Source organism: Salvelinus sp. IW2-2015, linkage group LG32 (assembly GCF_002910315.2).
Source record: "Salvelinus sp. IW2-2015 linkage group LG32, ASM291031v2, whole genome shotgun sequence".
Classification (NCBI taxonomy): Eukaryota; Metazoa; Chordata; class Actinopteri; order Salmoniformes; family Salmonidae; genus Salvelinus; species Salvelinus sp. IW2-2015.
Window position 1 is genome coordinate 29,116,677 of NC_036871.1, and position 22,451 is coordinate 29,139,127.

Sequence of the window (22,451 nt, forward strand, 5' to 3'; positions counted from 1 at the left end):
AGACAATTTGTTAATATTACATCAAATGTACGCCTTATCAAAGGTAGAATACAGACCAATGGAACCTTTTTGTTTCTTATGGTTTAGACAAGGCTGTCAGAAAGATTCAACTATTGAAAATGTCATYGTGTGGATTTATCAAGAATGAAGGTAATCAAACTGGAATAAATTACAGTGTGTCTTTCAAAGGGCACAACAAGCTTCAAAGATGATCATATTGTGCGTTATTATTGCTAGCACAATACAAATTCAAGCTGTTTTATTGCTAGCACAATACAAATTCAAGCTGTTTACTGTTGTAAACAGGTCTTCAGTACCAGGCCTAGTTCCCAGTGCTCAGTTGTAAATTGCCAATGAAAAAACAGGAGTAAATATTCTCTGTTGGAACTGATGATAATCTTGCCCCAGGCATTACAGTACAATCACACTATATGCAGTGTTCAGGAATCATGGCCCATATTGTTGAACACAKGGCAGGCAGCACTATGGAGGCTGAAGTTCGGTATATTTCCCTGCCATGTTGGGCTGCCCAGCATTAATAAYAAGCCTAATTCAAGGTGACTGCTCAGTCTAACCCTATTACTGGTCTGTTGTGGGGTCTGTTAGAAGCAATCCCAGGCTAATATTGGTCTATTTTCAGAAATASAATGAATTCAATCTGAACTTGAGGCTTGGTGTTTTCTATGTTTTTTATTTTATTATTATGGTTAAAGGCCATAATGTTAAACTAAAGGGAGAATATACTCTACAACCTTATTAACCAATACTTTTCTCCTGAGTAGTCCATTGGAGCAACTTTAGTAACCTTAGACTGATTTCCACATTTGCCCTTTGTGTCCACTGGGTGCCCTAGGACACTTGTGGGAGTATGCATCACCCTTTTATGTGCACAGTAAGCTTAGCATATCACAAAGCTTCRTTCTATCTAGCTTACTAGTTTAGCTGTTGGGGAGCTATGTGTTGAATCTGTGGGATGCTTCAACCCCAAATAACTCCAGCCAGTCTCTACCAATGCATTAGAGGCAAGTTTCGCAGTACACCTGAACGTTTCTCAGGTCACATCTGRGGGAGCTAGAATATAGTATTGATCGACACAGTTTCCCAGAGTCACAGGTCATTGCTCACTTAGCTTCACCTCTGCCAATACATCCAAGGCCACATTTCATGTGCACAATAAGACTCGTATGATAATCAAGGTTTTAAACGCATATTTTATTACATTTGACAGGAGGAAAAAAACACAAAGATGTAATGCTTAACATTACAATGTTATTCAAAGAGCAATGGTTCTTATATTGCAAGATGATGAGCTGTCTTGTTTGCTAAATGAACAAATGAAATTGGCAGTGGCATAGTGTATATAGCCATAGAAGCACTGTGACAAACACTGAGTGTACAAAACATTAGGAACACCTGCTCTTTCCATAATATAGACCGACCAGGTGAATCCTGGTGAAAGCTATGAACCCTAATAAAGTGCAATCTGATTTGCTGGGCCTGGCTCCTCAGTGTGTGGGCCTGGCTCCCCAGTGGGTAGGCCCCTGCAATCTAGTACACAGCAGTATCTTAAAATAATTGTCAACTCAACTCCTACATGCAGTTGGTTCTGAACATCTGTGCATTTCTAATACTATCTGTAAACCAGCTTTACAGTCTTTATTTCTTTCTGCTCATGTCAGCTTTCCATTTTGCAATGTCTGCTTTCCAGCTGACTCAAAACTAATCCCTAAAGATTTTTTTTTTTGAGAGACAAAGTTGAAGATTTTTCCTCTAATAAATACAACAATTATATCCAGTATTGTAATACTGTACCACTTGTTGCTGTACTATGCACTCTAGATAAAGTCATGTTTAGGCACAAGCTAGTTTATAATAATCAACATCAGATTAACAGCTCGGAAAATTGACATTTACATTCAAAGTGTTGCTAAAGGCTGGTTTGTGTCAGTCACTCAGTTTTAAAACCTGAGTCTGTATCTAAACTGGATGTCTTTGGTTGGCTGCATGGACCCAAAGCCCCAGCGCTTTATGTCAATATCAGGTATCTTTTCCTCTGGGTTCTTGAGCTCAAAGTCAAAGTACGTGAGCATGAGGAAGACAAACTGCTTCAGCTCGTTGGTGGCAAAGAAGCGCCCAGGGCACATGGTGATCCCAGCACCCCACGGCATGTTGTAGTACTTCAACTTCTTCCCACCTTTGTAAAAATCTGTTTTTTTACCCCCCTCTGGGGTCAGGAAGCGGTCGTACTTAAAGGTGAGTGGGTCGGGGTGGACCTCTGGGTCAATATGAACAGCGGTGTAAGGGAAGAGGGCCACCCTGTCTCCCTCCCTGATGCGGTACTCATTTCCGTCAGACATCTTGAGGGACATGTCCTGGAGCACGGCCCTGGTGAGGACAGGGGCAGCAGTGAGGCGGAGGGTCTCTTCCACAGCGCTGTCCAGAATGGYCGTCTTCAGCAGCATGTCCCGGGTCAGGTCGATGAGGGGTCCACCGTGCTTCACCTCCTGGTCTGTCTCCTTCAGCACCCCCTCCACCTCCCCCTGCACAGCCTTCATGGCCTCTGGGTGCTTCATGAGGTAAAGGAGAAGCCAGAAGGCAGCAGGGCCGGTGTTCCCCTGGGAGGCCCAGAGGAGGAGGAACATGTACCTGTTCTGCATGAAGTCCTCCATGCCATGCTCTTCCCTCACCTGCTGCTGCTCGRGCACCCAGCCACTGATGTTATCCTTAGTCCTCACCTTCTGCACTGACAGCATGTTCCAGAACAGCRTRTTCAGCCTCTCTGCCTCCCTCTTCTCCCCCGGAGGCAGGACCCCGTAGGCCAGATTGGGGAAGAGCTGGTCGTACTTACGGAACTCACGGAAGAGCTCCTGGGACTCCTCTCTGTCGACCTCTTTGGCTTTCTCTAAGCTCCCCGTGGATTTGGGTGTCTCGTTACCAAACAGAGCCAGGTAGCCTGCCCTGAAGACAATATTGTAGCTGTAGTTGAACAAGCCATCCTCATTCCAGGTCTTATTTTTATCATGCTTTGTCCCTACACTGTGCAGCATTAGATTCTGTAGGTTGCTCATCATGGCCTGTGTCATTACCACTAAACCATCCCCCATCAGGTGCTTGTTGCTGGACATCTGCAGAAACTTGTGGTCATTCTCCATGGAGTGGTAACCAAACACTTTCTGCACCAGCTGCTTTGCGAATTCGGTGAAGTCCAGCTTGGCGCGAGCCTCCTTCACGACCGTCCCGAAGGACAGAGGGTCCATGAGGAATGTGAAATAGAATCCTCCCAGCTGTATGGTGAAAATATCCCCATGCTTCCTCTTCATCCTCTCCAGAAACATTGCAGTGTCCCTACGGAACTCCAGGACGTGGCCCAGCCAGGGGATTGGGCCCCGGTCCAGTGGGGGTTCACCGGGTCGACGCTGCCTGAAGGCCCCAAGGAAGTAGAGGCCTCCCAGGACAGAGGCTAGCAAAGCCAGAAGGATTGGAAGCAAAAAGCCCATGTTCTTTRCTCTTCGTTCTCACTGAGCKAGTCTGGGGCACAGAGCAAATTCCTTTGTGTTGAAGATAACCATGCTCCTCCCCTTCRCTAAGCACTGTGGGAGTCCCCTTAGTTTACTAAATCACTTTTACAGACTCAGGGAACCACTATAGACTTTGGTGTTTTGGACTGTTTTAGTCACTTTCTTTTACAACACTCAGCTATGTTCAGTACCGTAGCCAAAAATGTATAAACTTTTGGAAAGAATAGAATGTAAACATTGTGTACCATACATGGACAGATCTAACCATGCAGTGATGAAACTATACTGTTCCTGTCAGCAGTTAATGAGTAACTAGATTGCGCAATACCCAAAAAGTACAGAACAGTCCTTGGTGTTCCAAGTTTGTTGAAACGTTAGGTATAAAGGTCAAATACGTTGATATAATTGCGTATTACAGTTCATAAAATGGATGTAAAATTGAATGTAATAAATGTATCACTAGTCACTTTAAACAATGCCACTTTATATAATGTTWACATACCCTACATTACTCATCTCATATGTATATACTGTACTCTATTCCATCTACTGCATTTTGCCTATYCCACATGGACATCGCTCATCCATATATTTATATGTACATATTCTTATTCATCCCTTTACACTTGTGTGTATAAGGTAGTTGTCATGAAATTGTTAGATTACTTGTTAGATACTACTGCACGGTCAGAACTAGAAGCACAAGCATTTCGCTACACTCGCATGAACATCTGCTAACCATGTGTATGTGACCAATAACATTTTATTTTTGATTTAAGTGCTAAATATTTAGAAATGTACAATAATTGTGTTTCATAATCCTCCTKTTACATACTGTATTTGAAATATAGGATTGATAGTCCCCATGTCCTTAATGGTTTGAGTTAAAATACTTTTACAAAGGGAGACCGGGGCTAAAAGTAAAACTTTTTGCCTTTTGCTTATTTATGATAAGATTGTTTGAGTTAGATAAATAAAAATTATACTATACACACAACATACATGTCTCACTACCATTACACACTACTCTACGTTTCTAGGACAACCAGTCATTTACAATTCACACGAGAGCGCGGAGGTGAAATGTTACAAGTGACCCTATGGATGGAGTTAAATGTAACACTGTCTTCAATGGTAAAAATGATGGGTAATTGTCCCCCACTATGAAACCGAGAGGGGACTATCGGTCTGTCTCTGTCCGTACATTAGTAAAGGATATCAAGTCAGTTGAACAACTGACTGCATTCAACCGGGGAGCATTTGCATTTGGGGTCAACTGCCTCACTCAAGGCCAAACAGATAATTTTTCCACGTTGCCGGCTCAGAGATTCAAACCAGTGACGTTCCGGTTACCAACCAGAGCTCTTAGTACTCTTACAAACCTTTTCTGCAGTATAAGAGGCAGAATCAGTAACTCAGTGAACTTCGGCACCTGGCAGTGCTACTGCAGCCTAATATCATATCAGCCAACACTTCCCAGCTGTAGCTTGCCATGCAGTGTTGTCTCATGCAACAATAGCTGACACCAGAACTGCATATCTATGGCTCTTGCTCCTGCCACCGTCTAAGTGATATTTCATGACTAACGCTGTAATAACGAGATCAAGTTGTTGAAGTCAGCTCGTTAGTGCTGATTTATGTTTTATGTAGACTGTTTGATAATAAGATAATACTCCGTTTTAAAAGATAATGCTGATTTCATAAAAAAAATACACTCTTGATACAGATATTAGGCCAGAAAAGACAACACAATAATGAAATACAACAACTCTGTCACACACTGATCTGTTTCACCTGTCTTTGTGATTGTTCACCTCCCTCCAGTGTCCCCATTAGCCCCTGTGTATTTATACCTGTGTTCTCTGTTTGTCTGTTGCCAGGTTCATTCATTTCGTTAAGCCTACCAGTGGTTTTCCCTCTGCTCCTATCTCTCGATTGGTCCTGTTTCCTATTTTCCCGGTGTTGACAATTCTGCCTGCCATGACCATGAGCCTGCCTGCCGGCCTGTACTTTGCCCCACCTTTCTGGATTAACTGACCTTTGCCTGCCCTTGACCTGCCTTTTGCCTGCCCCTGTTCGATTGATAAACTGTTGTTACTTCGACGTCGTCTGCATCTGGGTCTTACCTGAAACTTAATAAACTCAAGAAATATGTGGTGTATAGATTCATTGACATCCAATTACTAATATTGAATTGCTTGTTATTAAATTTGATAGGGAACAAAATCCTATTTATTCTGGTATTATCACAGGAAGGGATAGAATATGCCCTTTTCTGTATGCAAAGACACATCTTATTTCTTAATGCAAGAGGTCATATTCATTGTTACTGATACAGAATGTCATTTCATATCAAACGTGTGTAAGCAGTATGTAATTTCCACACACATCTGGTTATTGCCAGTGGATGTTTTAAACCACTAGGTGGCATCCATGTATCTGAATGGTTGTGCGTGCACACGCTGTCTCAGGTAGTAGCCACTGCAACATATTGACAAAAGGCTCTCTATTGTATCACTACACAATCCTTAGCCTAGCCTGTAACAAAATGATACAGCATTTTTTGAACTTTCTTTCTCGTTCAAATGTTATTCAAGGTGACAAGGTCGATGACCTTGTTGCTAATCACTTTAGTAGTGTGCCAACAGATAACTGGAGGATGACCTGAGGTACCCTTTAACGGGCTGATGACACAAGTCACCCTTTAACTCAGGTTGACATTTATTGACTAGAGTCTTGCCCTGGAGCAGAACAAACTGTAATAACGAGATCAAGGTGTTACGTCAGTGTGTTAGTGGTGATTTATGGTTTTATGTAGAGTATGTTTGATAACATATAATACTAATTTCTAAAAAGATTATGCTGATTTCATTCAAAAAAAGTCACTTTGATACAGATAATAGGCCATAAATACATGATAACACAATGCAATAATGATAATACAATAACTCAAGGAAGATTCGTGGGATATGAACTCATTGACATTCAATTACTAATATTGAATTGGTGGTTATTAATTTGATAGGGTACAAAATCATATATTCTGGTGTACTCACGGAAGGAGAGGAATACACACTGTGCTGTATACAAATAACAATCTTATTCCTTAATGCAGAGTTGGGAAGGAACCGTAAGTAACCATTTCAATGTTAGTCTACACCTGTTGTTTTACAAAGCATGTGACAAGTAAAAATTGATTTGAGTAGTTCCGCTAGATGGGCCAGCTGCAACGTCAAAATTGTCAATATGTAAAGAATTCTGGAAAACAAACATGTGTTTTTTTGGTCTTAGGCATTAGAGTTAGCATTGTGGTTAAGGTTAAAGTTAGTTAGTTTAAAACAGATGTTATGGCTGTGCCAGCTCTTGACCACCCTGCAGAGCAGCCTCCAGGGCAACATTGATTGATTGTAGTCTGCAGTTTGAAGGTAACTGACCTACAGAAACAGTAACGGTCGGCGTCACCGGTCTTCTAGCCATCGTCGATCCACTTTTCATTTTCCATTTGTTTGTCTTGTTTTCCTACACCCATGGTCTCATTTCCCTCATTTAGTGTTGTGTATTTAACCCTCTGTTCCCCCATGTCTTTGTGTGGAATTTTTATTGTAAGTGCTTTTGTACATGTTGACTGGTGCGAGACGGGTTTTGTTACCCATGTCTTGTTATTCATTAGGCCGTTGTTTTGCTATTAAACTGCTCTCGGCTATAACCTAGTTCTGCTCTCCTGCATCTGACTTCCTGCCACCGGTTATGCACCCTTACACAGTCATTTACAATTCAACCGAGAGCGGCGGAGGTGAAATGTTACAAGTGACCCTATGGATGGAGTTGAATGTAACAGGCTGCAGATTAAATGTAACACTGTCCTCAATGGTAAAAATTATGGGTAATCTGTCCCCCACTATGAAAACCGAGAGGGGGACTATCGGTCTGTCTCTGTCCGTACATTAGTAAAGGGATATCAAGTCAGTTGAACAACTGAATACATTCAACCAAAATGTGTTTTCCGCAATTAACCTGAATCAGAGAGGGGGGCTGCCTTTATCAATGTCATCGGCGCCCGGGGAGCATTTGCATTTGGGGGTCAACTGCCTCACTCAAGGCCAGAACAGATAATTTTTCCACGTTGCCGGCTCAGAGATTCAAACCAGTGACGTTTCGGTTACCAACCTAATGCTCGTAACCCCTAGGCTATCTGCGTACTTCGTATCTCAGACATCACTGGCACGATTTTGACAAAACTTGGATGAAATGTGTCTTGTCATCGATATCCGACATTTACCAAAATTAAATGTTGGATCTCGATGACAAGACACATCATTCACCCAAGTTTCGTCAAAATCGGGACAATGGGGGTGCTGTAGTAATAAACTGAAGTTCCACACTTCAGTCATGACATGTTGTAGATATATGCAGCCCCTCATGAGCAACAACTTCCCATAAGAACCTATAAACTCCACACATAGACTTTCTGCAAATTAGACTTTTTGTCCCCTACCAAACTTTGAACAAGTATATCTCCTGCCCCGTTTTCACTAATAGTAATACTAGTAAAATAATAGTGAAGACATCAACACTATGAAAAAACACATATGGAATCATGTAGTAACTAAAAAAGTGTGAAACTTCTTCAAAGTAGCCACCCTTTGGCTTGATGACAGCTTTGCACACTCTCAACCAGCTTCATGAGGTAGTCACCTGGTATGCATTTCAATTAACAGGTGTGCCTTGTTAAAAGTTAATTTGTGGAATTTCCTTCCTTCTTAATGCGTTTGAGCCAATAAGTTGTGTTGTGACAAGGTAGGGGTTGTATACAGAAGATGGCCCTATTTGGTAAAAGACCAAGTCCATATTATGGCAAGAACAGCTCAAATAAGCAAAGAGAAATGACAGTCGATCATTACTATAAGACATGAAGGTCAGTCATTCTGGAATATTTCAAGAACTTTGAAGGTTTCTTCAAATGCAGTTGCAAAAACCATCAAGCGCTATGATGAAACTGGCTCTCATGAGGAGCGCCACAGGAAAGGAAGACCCAGAGTTACCTCTGCTGCAGAGGATACATTCATTAGAGTTACCAGCCTCAGAAATTGCAGCCCAAATAACAGACACATCTCAACATCAACTGTTCAGAGGAGACCGCATGAATCAGGCCTTCATGGTCAAATTGCTGCAAAGAAACCATTACTAAAGGACACCAATAAGAAGAAGAGACTGGCTTGGGCCAAGAAACACAAGCAATGGACATTAGACTGGTGGAAATCTGTCCTTGAGATTTTTGGTTCCAACCGCCATATCTTTGTGAGACGCAGAGTAGGTGAACAGATGATCTCCACATGTGTGGTTCCCACTGTGAAGCATGGAGGAGGAGGTTTGATAGCGTTGGGGTGCTTTGCTGGTGACACTGTCTGTGACTTTTTTAGATTTCAAGGCACACTTAACCAGCATGGCTACAGCATTCTGCAGCGATACACCATACCAACTGGTTTGCGCTTAGTGGGACTTTCATTTGTTTTTCAACAGGACAATGACCCAACACACCTCCAGGCTCTCTAAGGGCTATTTGACCAAGAAGGAGAGTGATGGAATGCTGCATCAGATGACCTGGCCTCCACAATCACCCAAACCTCAAACCAATTGAGATGGTTTGGTATGAGTTGGACCGCAGATTGAAAGGAAAAGCATCCAACAAGTGCTCAGCATATGTGGGAACACCTTCAAGACTGTTGGAAAAGCATTTCAGGTGAAGCTGGTTGAGAGAATGCCAAGAGTGTGCAAAGCTGTCATCAAAGCAAAGAGTGGCAACTTTGAAGAATCTCAAATATAAAATATATTTTGATTTGTTTAACACTTTTTGGGTTACTACATGATTCCATATGTGTTATTTCATATGTTTATCTTCAGTATTATTCTACAATGTAGAAAATTGTACAAATAAAGAAAAACCCTTGAATGAGTAGGTGTGTCCAAACTTTTGTCTGGTACTGTACGTCTTGTCATTGACATCCGGCATTTACAAAATTACACTGATTGGCCCAAGGGGGGTGCTATAATAACATAGAAGGAAAAATACTTTTGTTTCTCTTTCTCATTAATCCATGCAACATACTCTACGTTTGAAAAATTGTCACTAATTTGTTGAAGGGGGGACGCTTTATCATGGATTGTGTGGTGTGACATGTTTTTTCTGTTGCCTGGATGAAAAATTGTATGATTTGAAACTGCTATTTGGATGAAAATACAAAAAATGAATTAGTCTTATCATGTTTCTAAGGTATTGTCTTAGTTGTACTGGGAAACTTGATGTAAAGAAGTACAATTTTATATAATTATGTAAATGTTACTAAATACTATATTAAATAGCATACACTTTAGGTAAGGGTTCAATTGTAACATGTGTAATCTGAGCAGTAATTATTATCATCAACTCTATCAATAAAAATACCTCTTCTTATAGCTAAAAATGATATATGATTTATATGTAGAATATTTACGAGTACTCCTAAAACTTCTCAGGTATGTAGACACTAACCAATCACTAGCACATTGAATGACAGCTTTCTACCTGGTTTCATATTTGAGTTATTTAGCTGTTACAACTGACCCTGTGTTACTTTTAGCCCCAGATTCCCCTAAGTACTTTTACAATACATTCAGATCTCTATCTTGTGTGTGATAAAAACAGTGTTCTTTTTTCCCTCAACAATGTTACAGGCAGATGACATCTTTACCACGTATCAAGGTACGCTTTATCTAACAGATAAGTCTAATGTGAAAAACTGCTCTCTTCCTGAAAGGGAATCTAACTCTAGGCCATTGAAATCAACTTTCAGGGAGTTTCATAGTTACTTACATTGTAACAGATGAGGATGTTAGCACAAGAATGACCAATTCATAACACATTGTTGGATGTTCTGGATATTTGTTAATACTGTCTCTAATACCACAATGTCTTTCTGAACTTCACAAATGTAGGTGCCATAACAATTTATAAAGAGGAATTAATGTGCTGCTGAAATGTAGAAAACAGGAAAAGTATAATATTTTGGATCTAAAAATAGTAATCTGTGAAACATTGAAACACTCACCCTCCAAGTTTACATTTCGCTACAGTGTACGAAGTATGGACTCATTTGGATGTGTGAAAGTCCATGAACCTCAAACCTTAAAGACATCCTCCAACGATTGTTTTACTTTTACAGTTGAAAAGCGATATCCCAAGTATAAATACAGTAAAGTACACACACTAAAGGGTCAAATACGTTTTGAGCAAAATAGTGTGTTTTAGACAACTGCAAACTTCAAGGCATTCGGGAGTTGGTCTGATGGGATTTGTGTGATGTCACCGGCCTCCCACCTTGCTTGAGGAACACTAGAGGAGCAAAAGAGAACAAAAGAGGCAAGCCCACCCCCCCACTTGCACCATGTCATGACTTACCTGGACCACCTATTGAGATGTGCCTTTTGTTAAGTAAATCAGCTGTTAAATTACTTGAAGAGGAGACTGGAGTGCCACTTTAAGTTTAACTGTAGGGTGGCAACGTACTAAGCATGAACTTCCTTCATCATAATATCACTTTGAAACCCTGAGTGATGATTGAGGAAAACCATAAACATAAACATCACGCTATACTGAGTGAGGAGGAGGCTAAAAACACCGAATTTTAGAAAGGATCCGCGTTAATTTCTCTTGGGACATGCCGCCCCCATCTGGCCAAAAATGATAGTATACATTTGTTTTGCTATAGATACACACAGCGAGGCAGGGTTTAACGTGAACAAGCCCCCGAGTAGCATACATCCATAGGGTACTCCCGTTACTCATTTCTTAAATTACTTACTTTATTCATAACCCGACAACTGCTGTATTCATTTTTTTTGTCATTCTATAAACACTTAGGATATGCTTGGTTGGCCATTTTTCATACTTCCATTCCGTCTTAATCAACAAACTACATCATTCCTAAAAACACTTTCATTCGAAACGTAAAAATATTAGCATGAACAGATAGGCTGTCGCATGGAATGTACGTCTCGATTATCAGCCAAAGAGACGATTAGAGTGGCAGAATAAGTATCTTTCAAATAATGTGTTGCTGTGACTGCCAAGTATGTTAATAACGACATGTGGGGCTGCTGAAAACGTTTATTGAATCGACCAAAAAGTGTCAGTTGTTTGCAGCGGATGCCGCCAAAGTTTGACTAATTACATGGAAGTAATGGGAATACCCTACTGCTGTACACTACTCCGGTGTGTGGTCACGTTAAGCCACGCCTCGCCATGTGTATCTACCACCACTGATCATACATTCTTCTTTACAAAGGGGTCACAGAAAAATGGTCCGTGTTGTTTCCATGTTGTAGTATAATCTCTTTGAGACTACTTGTCAGTGATTGTGTCCTGGCAGGAATTGGAGTGGAAAGTCTGATGGGTCAAAGTTGCTTCCTGTTTTGTTTCATACCCCTATGATGAACATTGACGTACCTCTTGGGGAAACAGGAATTGAGATGTCTGTGACAAATTACTTACATAACAAATTAAAATGCTGTAGGCTACATTAAGATTTGTACCAGTTTTATAAACTATTATGGTGAGTGACAATTGTTGTATTATTCATTACACTGTGTGATAGCAAAGTTCAACTAATAAACATCTTTATTGTCAGTATCTTGACAATATAACCCTTGTATATGAAATCAAATTATTTTGAAAAGAATCTGAAGGAAAACGGAGTTATTTTCTCTTGGGACATGCCATCTGGCCAAGAATGATAGTGTACATTTATTTTGCTATAGATACACACAGCGAGGCAGGGCTTAACGTGAACACGCCCCCGAGTAGGATACATCCATAGGGTACCCCGTTATCTGAAATTAATTACTTTATTCATAACCAGACAATTCCTGTATTCATTTTTCATTCATTCTATAAACATTTAGGATATGCTTGGTTGGTCATGTTTCATACTTCCATGCCGTCTTAATCAACAAACTACATCATACCTAAAGCACTTTCATTCGAAACGTAAAAATATTAGCATGAACAGATAGACTGTCGCATGGAATTTACGTCTCGATTATCAGCCAAAGAGACGATTAGAGTGGCAGAATAAGTATCATGCAAATAATGTGTTGCTGTGACTGCCAAGTATGTTAATAACGACATGTGAGGCTGCTAAAAACGTTTATTGAAACGACCAAAAAGTGTCAGTTGTTTGCTAGATGCCGCCAAAGTTTGACTAATTACATGGAAGTAATGGGAATAGCCTACTGCTGTACACTACTCGGGTGTGTGGTCACGTTAAGCCACGCCTCGCCATGTGTATCTATACCACCACTGATCATACATTCTTCTTTACAAAGGGGTCACAGAAAAATGGTCCGTGTTGTTTCCATGTTGTAGTATAATCTTTTTGAGACTACTTGTCAGTGATTGTGTCCTGGCAGGAATTGGAGTGGAAAGTGTAAGAAATTGAAATAGATACTGGAGACTAGTATAACAACATTCCAACATAGGCTATCCTTTGTACAAAATGAACCCACCCTCTCTTTGTCCTTAGGCACATGCCGATCTCATTAGATACTAACCTCAGACACACACACACCCCACTCAGGACAGGCCCCTGAAACATCATRTAGACATACACATTCTTTCCAAGGGTGTGACTCAAGACAAAGAACTATGTCAAGAGCCAATGGAACGTCGACACCTGGTCCGAACAGGACCACTCACGACCAAGATTGACCAAGAGGAAGGCCAGACGACAAGACCACCTACTTTGCTAGTTGCCTATATAATTTGAATGTACTGTTTAGAGCGGGCTCTTCTCCGACGATTTCATAAGAATCTGACAGAAAAGGGGCCGTGCACGTTTTTGCCTGATATCTTTACACTTTAATAAAACGGCCTTATTATAAAATTATCCACCTCGTCCTATGTCTCCACTTGATCTCCTGTCTCCAGTAAACGTATTATCAACAAAAGTCTGATGGGTCAAAGTTGCTTCCTGTTTTGTTTCATACCCCTATGATGAACATTGAAGTACCTCTTGGGGAAACAGGAATTGAGATGTCTCTGTGACAAATTACTTACATAACAAATTAAAATGCTGTAGGCTACATTGAGATTTGTACCAGTTTTATAAACTATTATGGTGAGAACCACATTTTGTATTATTCATTACACTGTGTGATAGCAAAGTTCAACTAATAAACATCTTTATTGTCAGTATCTTGACAATATAACCCTTGAATATGAAATCACATTATTTTGAAAAGGATCTGAAGGAAAACTGAGCTATTTTGTCATATGGCCAAAAAATACCATTATTTTACTACACCACCACTTTTGACCAGTACAATGGTCCATGTGGTTTGAATATTATTGACTGTTTTCTAATCTAGAAGATATTTTAGAGTAGTTCAATCTCTTTGGGTCTACTTATCAGTGATTGTGTCTTGCCCTGCTGTCAGGAATTAGGGGTCACAGTACTATGGTCCATGTTGTTTGCATATTATTGACAGTCTTCTAGGAGATATTTTAGAGTTGTTCAATTGGGTCTACTTTCAGTGATTGTGTTCTGTCCTGGCAGGAATTGGGGTGGAAAGTCTGATGGGTCAAAGTTGCTTTCTTTCCACTACGACCTTAGAAGTACCTCCTCGGCATTAGTCTGTGACAAATTACTTTTAAACAAAAAATTTAAAATCTGATGCAGTAGGCTACATTGAGATTTTTAGCAGTTTTATACATATATTCCTTGAATACGGTAGATATCCTCTACCTAGATACAGTGCATTCGGAAAGTATTCAGACCCCTTGCAAAGCTTTTTTCAGGTCTCTCCAGAGGATGTTAGATCTTGTTCAAGTCCAGGCTGTGGCTGGACCACTCAAGGACATTCAGAGACTTGTCTGTGTGCTTAGGGTTATTGTCCTGTTGGAAGGTGAATCTTCATCCCACTCTGAGGTCCTGAGTGCTCTAGAGCATGTCTCCATCAAGGATTGCTCTGTACTTTGCTCCGTTCATCTTTCCCTTGTTCCTGACTAGTCTCCCAGTTCCTGCTGCTGAAAAACATCCCCACCGCAGGATGCTGCCACCACCATGCTTCACCGTAGGGATGGTGCCAGGTTTCCTCCAGACGTGATGCTTGGCATTCAGGCCAAAGAGTTCAATCTTGTTGTTTCCCATTGTCTGAGTCCTTTAGGTGCCTTTTGGCAAACTCCAAGCGGGCTGTCATGTGTCTTTTACTGAGGAGTAGCTTCCGTCTGGCCACTCTACCATAAAGGCCTGATTGGTGGAGTGCTGCAGAGATGGTTGTCCTTCTGTAAGGTTCTCCCATCTTCCCAGAGGAACTGACTAAGGCCCTTCTCCCCCAATTTTATTTTATTTCACCTTTATTGCTCAGTTTGTCCGGGAGGCCAGCTCTAGGAAGTCTTGGTGGTTACAAATTTCTTCCATTTAAGAATGATGGAGGCCACTGTGTTCTTGGGGACCGTCAATGCTGCAGAAATGTTTTGGTACCCTTCCCCAGATCTGTCCCTCGACACAATCCTGTACGGACAATTCCTTCGACTTCATGGCTTGGTTTTTGCTCTGACATGCACTGTCAACTGTCAGACCTTATATAGATAGGTGTGTGCCTTTCCAAATCATGTCCAATCAATTGAATTTACCACAGGTGGACTCCAATCAAGTTGTAGAAACATCTCAAGGATGATCAATGGAAACAGGATGCACCTGAGCTCAATTTTGAGTCTCATAACAAAGGATCTGAATACTTATGTAAATAAGGTATTTCTGTTTTTTACATTTGCAAACATTTCTAAAAACCTGTTTTTGTTTTGTCATTATGGGGCATTGTGTGTAGATTTATGAGGAAAAAATAATTTAAGCAATTTTAGAATAAGGCTGTAATGTAACAAAATGTGGAAAAAGTCAAAGGGTCTGAACACTTTTCAAATGCATTGTACATAGCCCTGATTAAAAAAAAATCTGTACAGGCATTATGAAACTGAGTTACAGGAAGGGAGGACACCACTTTATCCTTGTAAGATAGCCAAGAGGTTTAACTGGTGTCACACATATGCTGAGTGACTTTATTTTATTTTTTTTTCAGTACACTGTGTGATAGCAAAAAAACTGCTCAAATATTAAACATCTTTATTGTCATGTATTTTGCCAATATACCCCCCCTATTTGTACAATGATATACTGTATATGAATACAAGGAATAGAAGGACACAAACACACTGTAAATAGAGAGTGATTGTAAATAATCCAATTAACTCCCCAGGTATAGTTAACATGTTATAATGTAAACAGTTATTTGTGCAAAGCCATTTCAACTCTTATGGAGGATTATCTCCGCTCTGTGTTTATTGGTTGATTAGTATTATTCTCTAGGTGGCTCTGAACTGCTTGTAACTCTATCACTCCACTCTGAACTGACATGGACTTTGTGCTATCGGAGCACTCCAGCACATACTCATCACTGGTTCTTCTTCTGCATTTCCCCCCACACATCTTAGCAAAGCCCTTCCAAACCCTCTTGTTGACAAAGGCATACACAATGGGATTTACAAAACCATGGCTATAGGCAATGACCTCTGTAACCTGAATGGCGAAATCCAGATGTAGGCTTGTGACACAATTAGAAATCACATGCAAGTGTTGCAAGGAGTGTAAAAAGGACACAATGTTGTACGGGAACCATAACACAAAAAATACCACAACAACTATCATGACCAATTTCAGACTTTTTCGTCTCGGTCCCACTTTAACCTTCGCTACAGCACAGCAGACTCGCAGGTAGCAGAAGAGCATGATCAGAAAAGGTGTGAGAAACCCAAAGACGTTCAGCTGAAACTTCATGAGAATCTTCCACAGAGGCAAGTGATTTTCCTCTCCAAAAGGGTACATGCAAATCTTCTGGCCGTGAAACTCTTGTTCCTGAACGAAGGTCCAATGTGGAGCTGCTGCTAAGATGGAGAGGCTCCACACCACAAAGCACACTAAGGTGTTTTCCATAGGTGTACAGTGGTTCCAGTTGGAAAGAGTCCATACTACACCTAAATACCTATCCACACTTATACAAGTGATGAACAGGATACTGCTGTACAAAGTAGTGATGTAAATCGCAGTAACTGTCTTGCAGGAATCATTGCCAAATATCCATTCATTATGGGCATACACTGCCCAAAAAGGGAGTGTTAATGCAAACAACATATCAGAAATCGCCATACTCATAGGAAATGTTTTTCTATGATGTTTGGATTTGATTAAAGTTGAAATAAAAAGTATATTTACTATAATGCTGAGGGTGCAAATGATAATGTAAGAGACGGGTAGAAAAATTCTTCCAAATACTTTGACGTGTGCCTTTTCACAAAGTCCAAAGCCGTCCAATGGTTCATCTCCATAGTCATAATAATGGCTGTAATTATAGTCATCACTCAGTTCTGAGATGTTTAAATCCATTATCCTGTTGTATATCTAAGGAGGAGAAATGTGAAATACAGACTTCAGACAGATGATATACCATCAAGGAGAAGAAACAACATTCCTCTATGATGTTTTATGCATGCAAAAGAGTAGGCTTACCTCTGGAAACAAAAGTGTTTCTGAAATCCTAAAAGCCAGTAGTAAAGGTTCTGTTCCAGCAATACAAAAGTGCCTTTAAGTAATAAGCACTATTGGTATGACAAAGTAAGCAGTTTGTCTGAAGTAAGAAGGCATTCCTCTGTTTCCTGGTATTTGTCATTACCTCTTCCTCTTACAAATAAGAGGTATGTAAAATCCTGTGTTTTTTTTAACTCTTAATGGAAACTCAAAATCTGAATTTATCAAACAGCATATTTGTGGAATAAGTTCATAGAAATTAATAATGGATAGTTAAAACCTCTATTTAAACATGTCACAAGATACTATGTTGATGTTTTGCCCTTTTAGAGTATCCTATCACATGACAGGTTGTAATTTAAAAACTCTATTTCCAATGCAACAAAAATCCACTATAGACCCTCTTGGAAACATCTGAATTAAATGATAGGTTTATAGGTTTGAACTCAATATATAAACCTATGATAGATATTTGAGTTGTATAAAATAATAATTTCATGCAAATCGATTCACAGCACGAGATGCAAAATAACTAGGGCACATTCTGTTCTAGCACGTGGCGAATGCGCACATCGGATGAGACAAGCTATTTTAAAACACCACGCCCCCCCGTTTAGTTTTGCACTCTGGGAAATGGCGTTCCAATAAACTTTAAAACGACGTTTATGTAAGTGTAAATGTAAGTAGCTCAAAAATAAATGTATACTCTGATCCTTAAATACATACGTACACATGTGTATCTCGGAGTTAATAAACACGTTTTATTTGGAGGTATATGCTCTGTTATAACCGATTTTGTAATTCCCCCCGTACTACAATTCATACAGATTTTCTTCTGTGAACGATTTAGTTTATTTGCAGCTCGAGTTTATTATTTTCCAGGGAAAGCCATAATAAAATGTACCATAAACAAGGCATAATAATCAAGAGATTGAACAAATTAATTTAAAAAGGTTGAGAGGTTTTTATTGGCTAAACGTGTGAGATAATTCAATGGAAAAAGACAGCCTACGTCACATGTGTGTGAAAATTTTACTTCATTTTGGACTGCTGTTTGAGTTGCTCAATGTAAGGACAGCGCGGTGTCTATTTGCTGTGTAGCGCATACAGAATCAGTCCGGATCCATTATCTTCAATAGAAGTTTGACAAAACGGTAAGAATAAATGTTCATTCTAATGTCGGATGTTGTCTTTATTTAGGGTATCACAAGTGATATTTACTATGAAACAGTTTCCTTTGACCTTCATTCAAAAGTGTCATCGACGTGGGAACTCTTATATAGCTAAGCCAAAATGAATGAATTATAATGTTATTCTGTATTACATTATCACATTGCTTTAATCTCTGATATTAACTATTAGGTTACATCCTAACAGTCCTTGAAATAAATCGACGTTTTACTGTATTTTCCAAGAGAACACCATGTTACTGATATCTGAACTTCTACTTCAAGTTATTGATTACGTTTGGTGTTGTAGGTTTTACAAGCTCAAATAGGCCTACTGAGACCTATAAGTATGTCCCAATATTTTCCAATAATATTACTGCTAATAGCCTATTTAATGTAATTATCTGTGTCGTTGATGTAGTGAGACAATCATTGTGAATAACGTCTTTGGTAGACTTATGTTATAAAGTACAGTACCTCTGAGTAATTATAATTTTCTGGTTTCAGCCAAGATGTCTGCATATGACGAAGAAGAATCTAAGTTTATGCGAAAGGTGAAGGAGAATCCTTTTGTCCCAATAGGTGAGTAGTATAAAATGTTGAATGTAAACCCTGGATTGCTGATGCAATGTATTGGCCATATTGTCACTCCCCAGAAGAAGCAGTCTCCATAGTAATGATTGGAATTCTACAGTGTTTCAATTAAATGTTTCAAGGACAAAATTACATGTATTAAGTATTTTGTTGTTGTAGTGCGGACAGTGACATTAGAACTTTATAAAAATGATACTTTAAGGAAAATGTTTAAAATTATTTTTAGCTCACATAATATGTAAAAGTATGCATTACAGTCTCTGTAATAGAATGAACGTGGCAAAAAAAAATGTAGACATTGACAAATTCATTTCCATTGCTTCTAAAATATTTTTTACAACGGTGGGGGCTTGCCAAGATGGTGGCTTTAAAACAGTGCCCCATGTCAGTCATCTAGTGTATACTACCAATAATTTATATACACAGCACACATAACCACACCTGTAGCCCATATCCATCATAGTTTTCTCATGCACCTTTATGGACCTGCAAATTGGTTGTTTTTTGTTTTTCATTGATGTAGATATTGACTGTATGTCTTCAATTGCCATTGTCCTATATGCCCAGTCATCCTTTATATTGTGTAACTCTGTGTTGTTGTCTGTTCACACTGCTATGCTTTATCTTGGCCAGGTCACAATTGTAAATGAGAACTTGTTCTCAACTAGCCTACCTGGTTAAATAAAGGTGAAATAAAAAAAATATTGTGTACAACGTTTTTAATTTTTTTTTTTAGGGATGGCAGGATTCTTTTCCATTGTGGGCTACAGACTTTACAAGTTGAAGAGCCGTGGAGACATGAAGATGTCAGTGCACCTTATCCACATGCGTGTTATGGCCCAAGGATTTGTGGTGGGAGCTATGACCATTGGTATGTACAGTATTACAGGCTGTTGGACCCTGTTGACACCTAGGGGCTGTTCCAGAAAGCAGGATCAATAAGTAAGCCAGGTAGCTAACTGTCCCAAAAATAATGAAATAACTTAATATTTGAGAAATATTCACTTTAAATAATTGACTCGACAACCAACAACCCATATTCAAGTTTAGCATTCTAAATAATTTAGAAAATCAAGAGCTATATTTATCAAAGTTTGCTTGGTAATTTAATGGTCCTGCTTTCTGGAACACCCCACTGGTATTAAACTTGAAATCTGTATTTGATAAAATACCTTTGTGTTCACACATGACCTTTAAATGTGTCATGTGTCCACATTGTGATTGGATGAGGTTGTAATGTTATTTAACGTTGCAGGCACCAGTTTTCTGGCACATGCCAAATTGAAATATTTTAGCACAGTGTTGTAAGGTTTCTGGCGAAATGTATCTGTCCCAAAACAGATTTGGCTACTGATCAGATCGCACAGGATGTGGAAACTGTTATTTTGATACATTATTATTCTAGATATAAACTAGTCTGAAAGCCTTTCACCCTGCAGATGTTGTCATTATGTTGCTATGTTACATGAAAAAGTTTACCGTATGAAATGTACACTTTCTTATTTAATAGTTACAGCAGCTCCAATACAATGTAATTTTATTTACCAGTTTTGGAAATTATCTTTATTTAACATTTTCTTCCCTCTGTTTTTCAGGTGTCATTTATTCCATGTACAAAGACTACATTGTGAAGCCAAGAGAAGAACTGAAGGCATTGCAACAGCAGACTGCATTTCAACACAAATAACCCGATAAATGAATATGGACTCTTTTGGATTGATATTTTGTATGTCCCCTTAATATTATCTCAGTTTGCCATAAGTTGTATATCTACACATCTTTCCCACATATAACACACCTCTTAATGTACTAGGTAGTTTTAAGGAATTCTCACTCAACAAGAATGTCTACTGCACTCTTTTTATACGAAGATGCCGTGCCTTACCTCAACTCAGTTTTGTGTGTGTTTCCTGAGGGTTGTCACTTTGATGAGACATAGATATGAGCCAACTGTAACTACCTGAGATGGTATTGCAGCTTAGTGACACACAAAACATGATGTATGAGATTATTGTGAATGCAAGTCTGTTGAAGGTACTTGGTTGACTAGAGGACAAGTGGTAGTGGAAACTCACATTCTAAAAAATAGTTTTAGATTTTAAGAGAACAATATTTTGGGATAGGTCACAGGATGTTGTATGAAATATTTATTGCTAAGGATGTTAGTTACATCTGGTTATCAAATGAGGAGCAAACAGCCATTTGATGCTATAAAACGGGTACTCTTACCCTACGAGGTCCGAAGCCTGCTGGTTCTATTCTACCTGACAATTAATTGCACGCACCTATTGTCCCAGCCTCTGATTAAAGGGGAACAATGAAAAAATACAGTGGAACTGGCTTTGAGTTCCAGAGTTGAGTTTGAGGGCTATATAACATGCTCTGGATCAGCAAAGGCTATTAGGTAGTTTGAGTTGAAGTGACTGTTGGTACAAGACAACCAGCTGTTATTAGGACACAGGTCTTGGTCAACCACCACTATTCCAATCGTCACTCTGAATGCTTTTCTGGATTTCCTTTGGAAGGATATTTTATTGTATTTGTTTATTTTATTGGTTGATTGTTACATTATTTAGATTCACTCTATTATTAAAGCTGCAATGTGTAACTTTTTGGGTGACCTGACAAAATTCACATAGAAATGTGAGTAATCGATTTGTCACTCATTGACAGCAAGTCTAGCGGTAGATCTATTCTATGTGCACTATTTCTATGCTTTCCACTTTTAAGTTTAATTTTTGCAACTTTTACTTTCGGTTTTGTGCACCAGCTTCAAACAGCTGAACATACAATATTTTTGCCTATGTGAAAATACATTTCACAGCAGTTTAGACGGTACAATGATTTTCTACACTATACTTGCTTGTTTTGTCACATACACTGAAATTAGACAAACTATTAGAATTTTTACGATTTAGCAACCAGGAAATGGCGGAGCGATTTCTGCCTAGTACATCTTTATGTATTGCATTTTACCAATGAAAAATATGTGTTGCACCTTACTATTGTCAAATGGCCTTTACTTATGAGTGCAATAAAGCATCCCCCTAATAGGTGGTAGTGACCTGTGACCTGACAATAGGAGAGGCTAACACACTCTTAGTCTGGCACTCAGACTACCTAAATCAGGATCTCAAAAGATATCCTTGTGTGATTTTTGTTTTCTGATAGAAAGATAAGTTGATATTCTGTAATAAAATGGTCTCACACAGCTAATGGCTGAATTGTTTATACAGAGTAAGTAATTGGGCAGTGGGCCTATAATCATAACTTTGATGGAACTGCATTTAAGGCATTGTCTACAAACTGATGATATTTTTACTATCTATGTTATAAGTCATTCTCTCTCCCAATGTTGAGTGCACTGGAACATATTCATCAACAATAGTGTGTGAAAAAAATACAAATTATTATTAAGTGTTGTGTATGACAATATTACTTTAGAAAATCAGTCAGAAAACAATATTAACCCACTTCATCACACTCATTCTAATGTACTTTGGATTATTATGGGTTTCAATAATAACTGTAGACTGATAATGCTGAATGCACTGGCA

General features: G+C 39.2%; 3 protein-coding genes and 1 long non-coding RNA gene across 4 annotated transcripts in view; 1 reads left to right on the plus strand and 3 right to left on the minus strand.

Annotated features, from left to right (window-relative positions):
• Positions 1-22,451, minus strand: part of LOC139023495 (uncharacterized) — a 182,412-nt gene that overhangs the window by 64,038 nt on the left and 95,923 nt on the right. The window lies entirely within an intron of this gene.
• Positions 1,192-3,575, minus strand: LOC111956862 (5-beta-cholestane-3-alpha,7-alpha-diol 12-alpha-hydroxylase). The gene has a single exon (XM_023977536.3). It carries the CDS (start codon positions 3,495-3,497, stop codon positions 1,959-1,961), a length of 1,539 nt encoding a protein of 512 aa, XP_023833304.1. The 5' UTR covers positions 3,498-3,575; the 3' UTR covers positions 1,192-1,958.
• On the minus strand, positions 15,657-17,252 carry LOC111956911 (atypical chemokine receptor 2). The gene is made up of 2 exons (XM_023977613.2): positions 17,114-17,252; positions 15,657-17,005 (listed from the first exon to the last, which is right to left on the minus strand). Exon 2 carries the CDS (start codon positions 16,988-16,990, stop codon positions 15,872-15,874), a length of 1,119 nt encoding a protein of 372 aa, XP_023833381.1. The 5' UTR covers positions 16,991-17,005; positions 17,114-17,252; the 3' UTR covers positions 15,657-15,871.
• Positions 18,144-21,138, plus strand: higd1a (HIG1 hypoxia inducible domain family, member 1A). The gene is made up of 4 exons (XM_023977468.3): positions 18,144-18,285; positions 18,808-18,882; positions 19,631-19,765; positions 20,490-21,138. The coding sequence occupies exons 2-4, from the start codon at positions 18,813-18,815 to the stop codon at positions 20,579-20,581; spliced, it is 297 nt and encodes a 98-aa protein (XP_023833236.1). The 5' UTR covers positions 18,144-18,285; positions 18,808-18,812; the 3' UTR covers positions 20,582-21,138.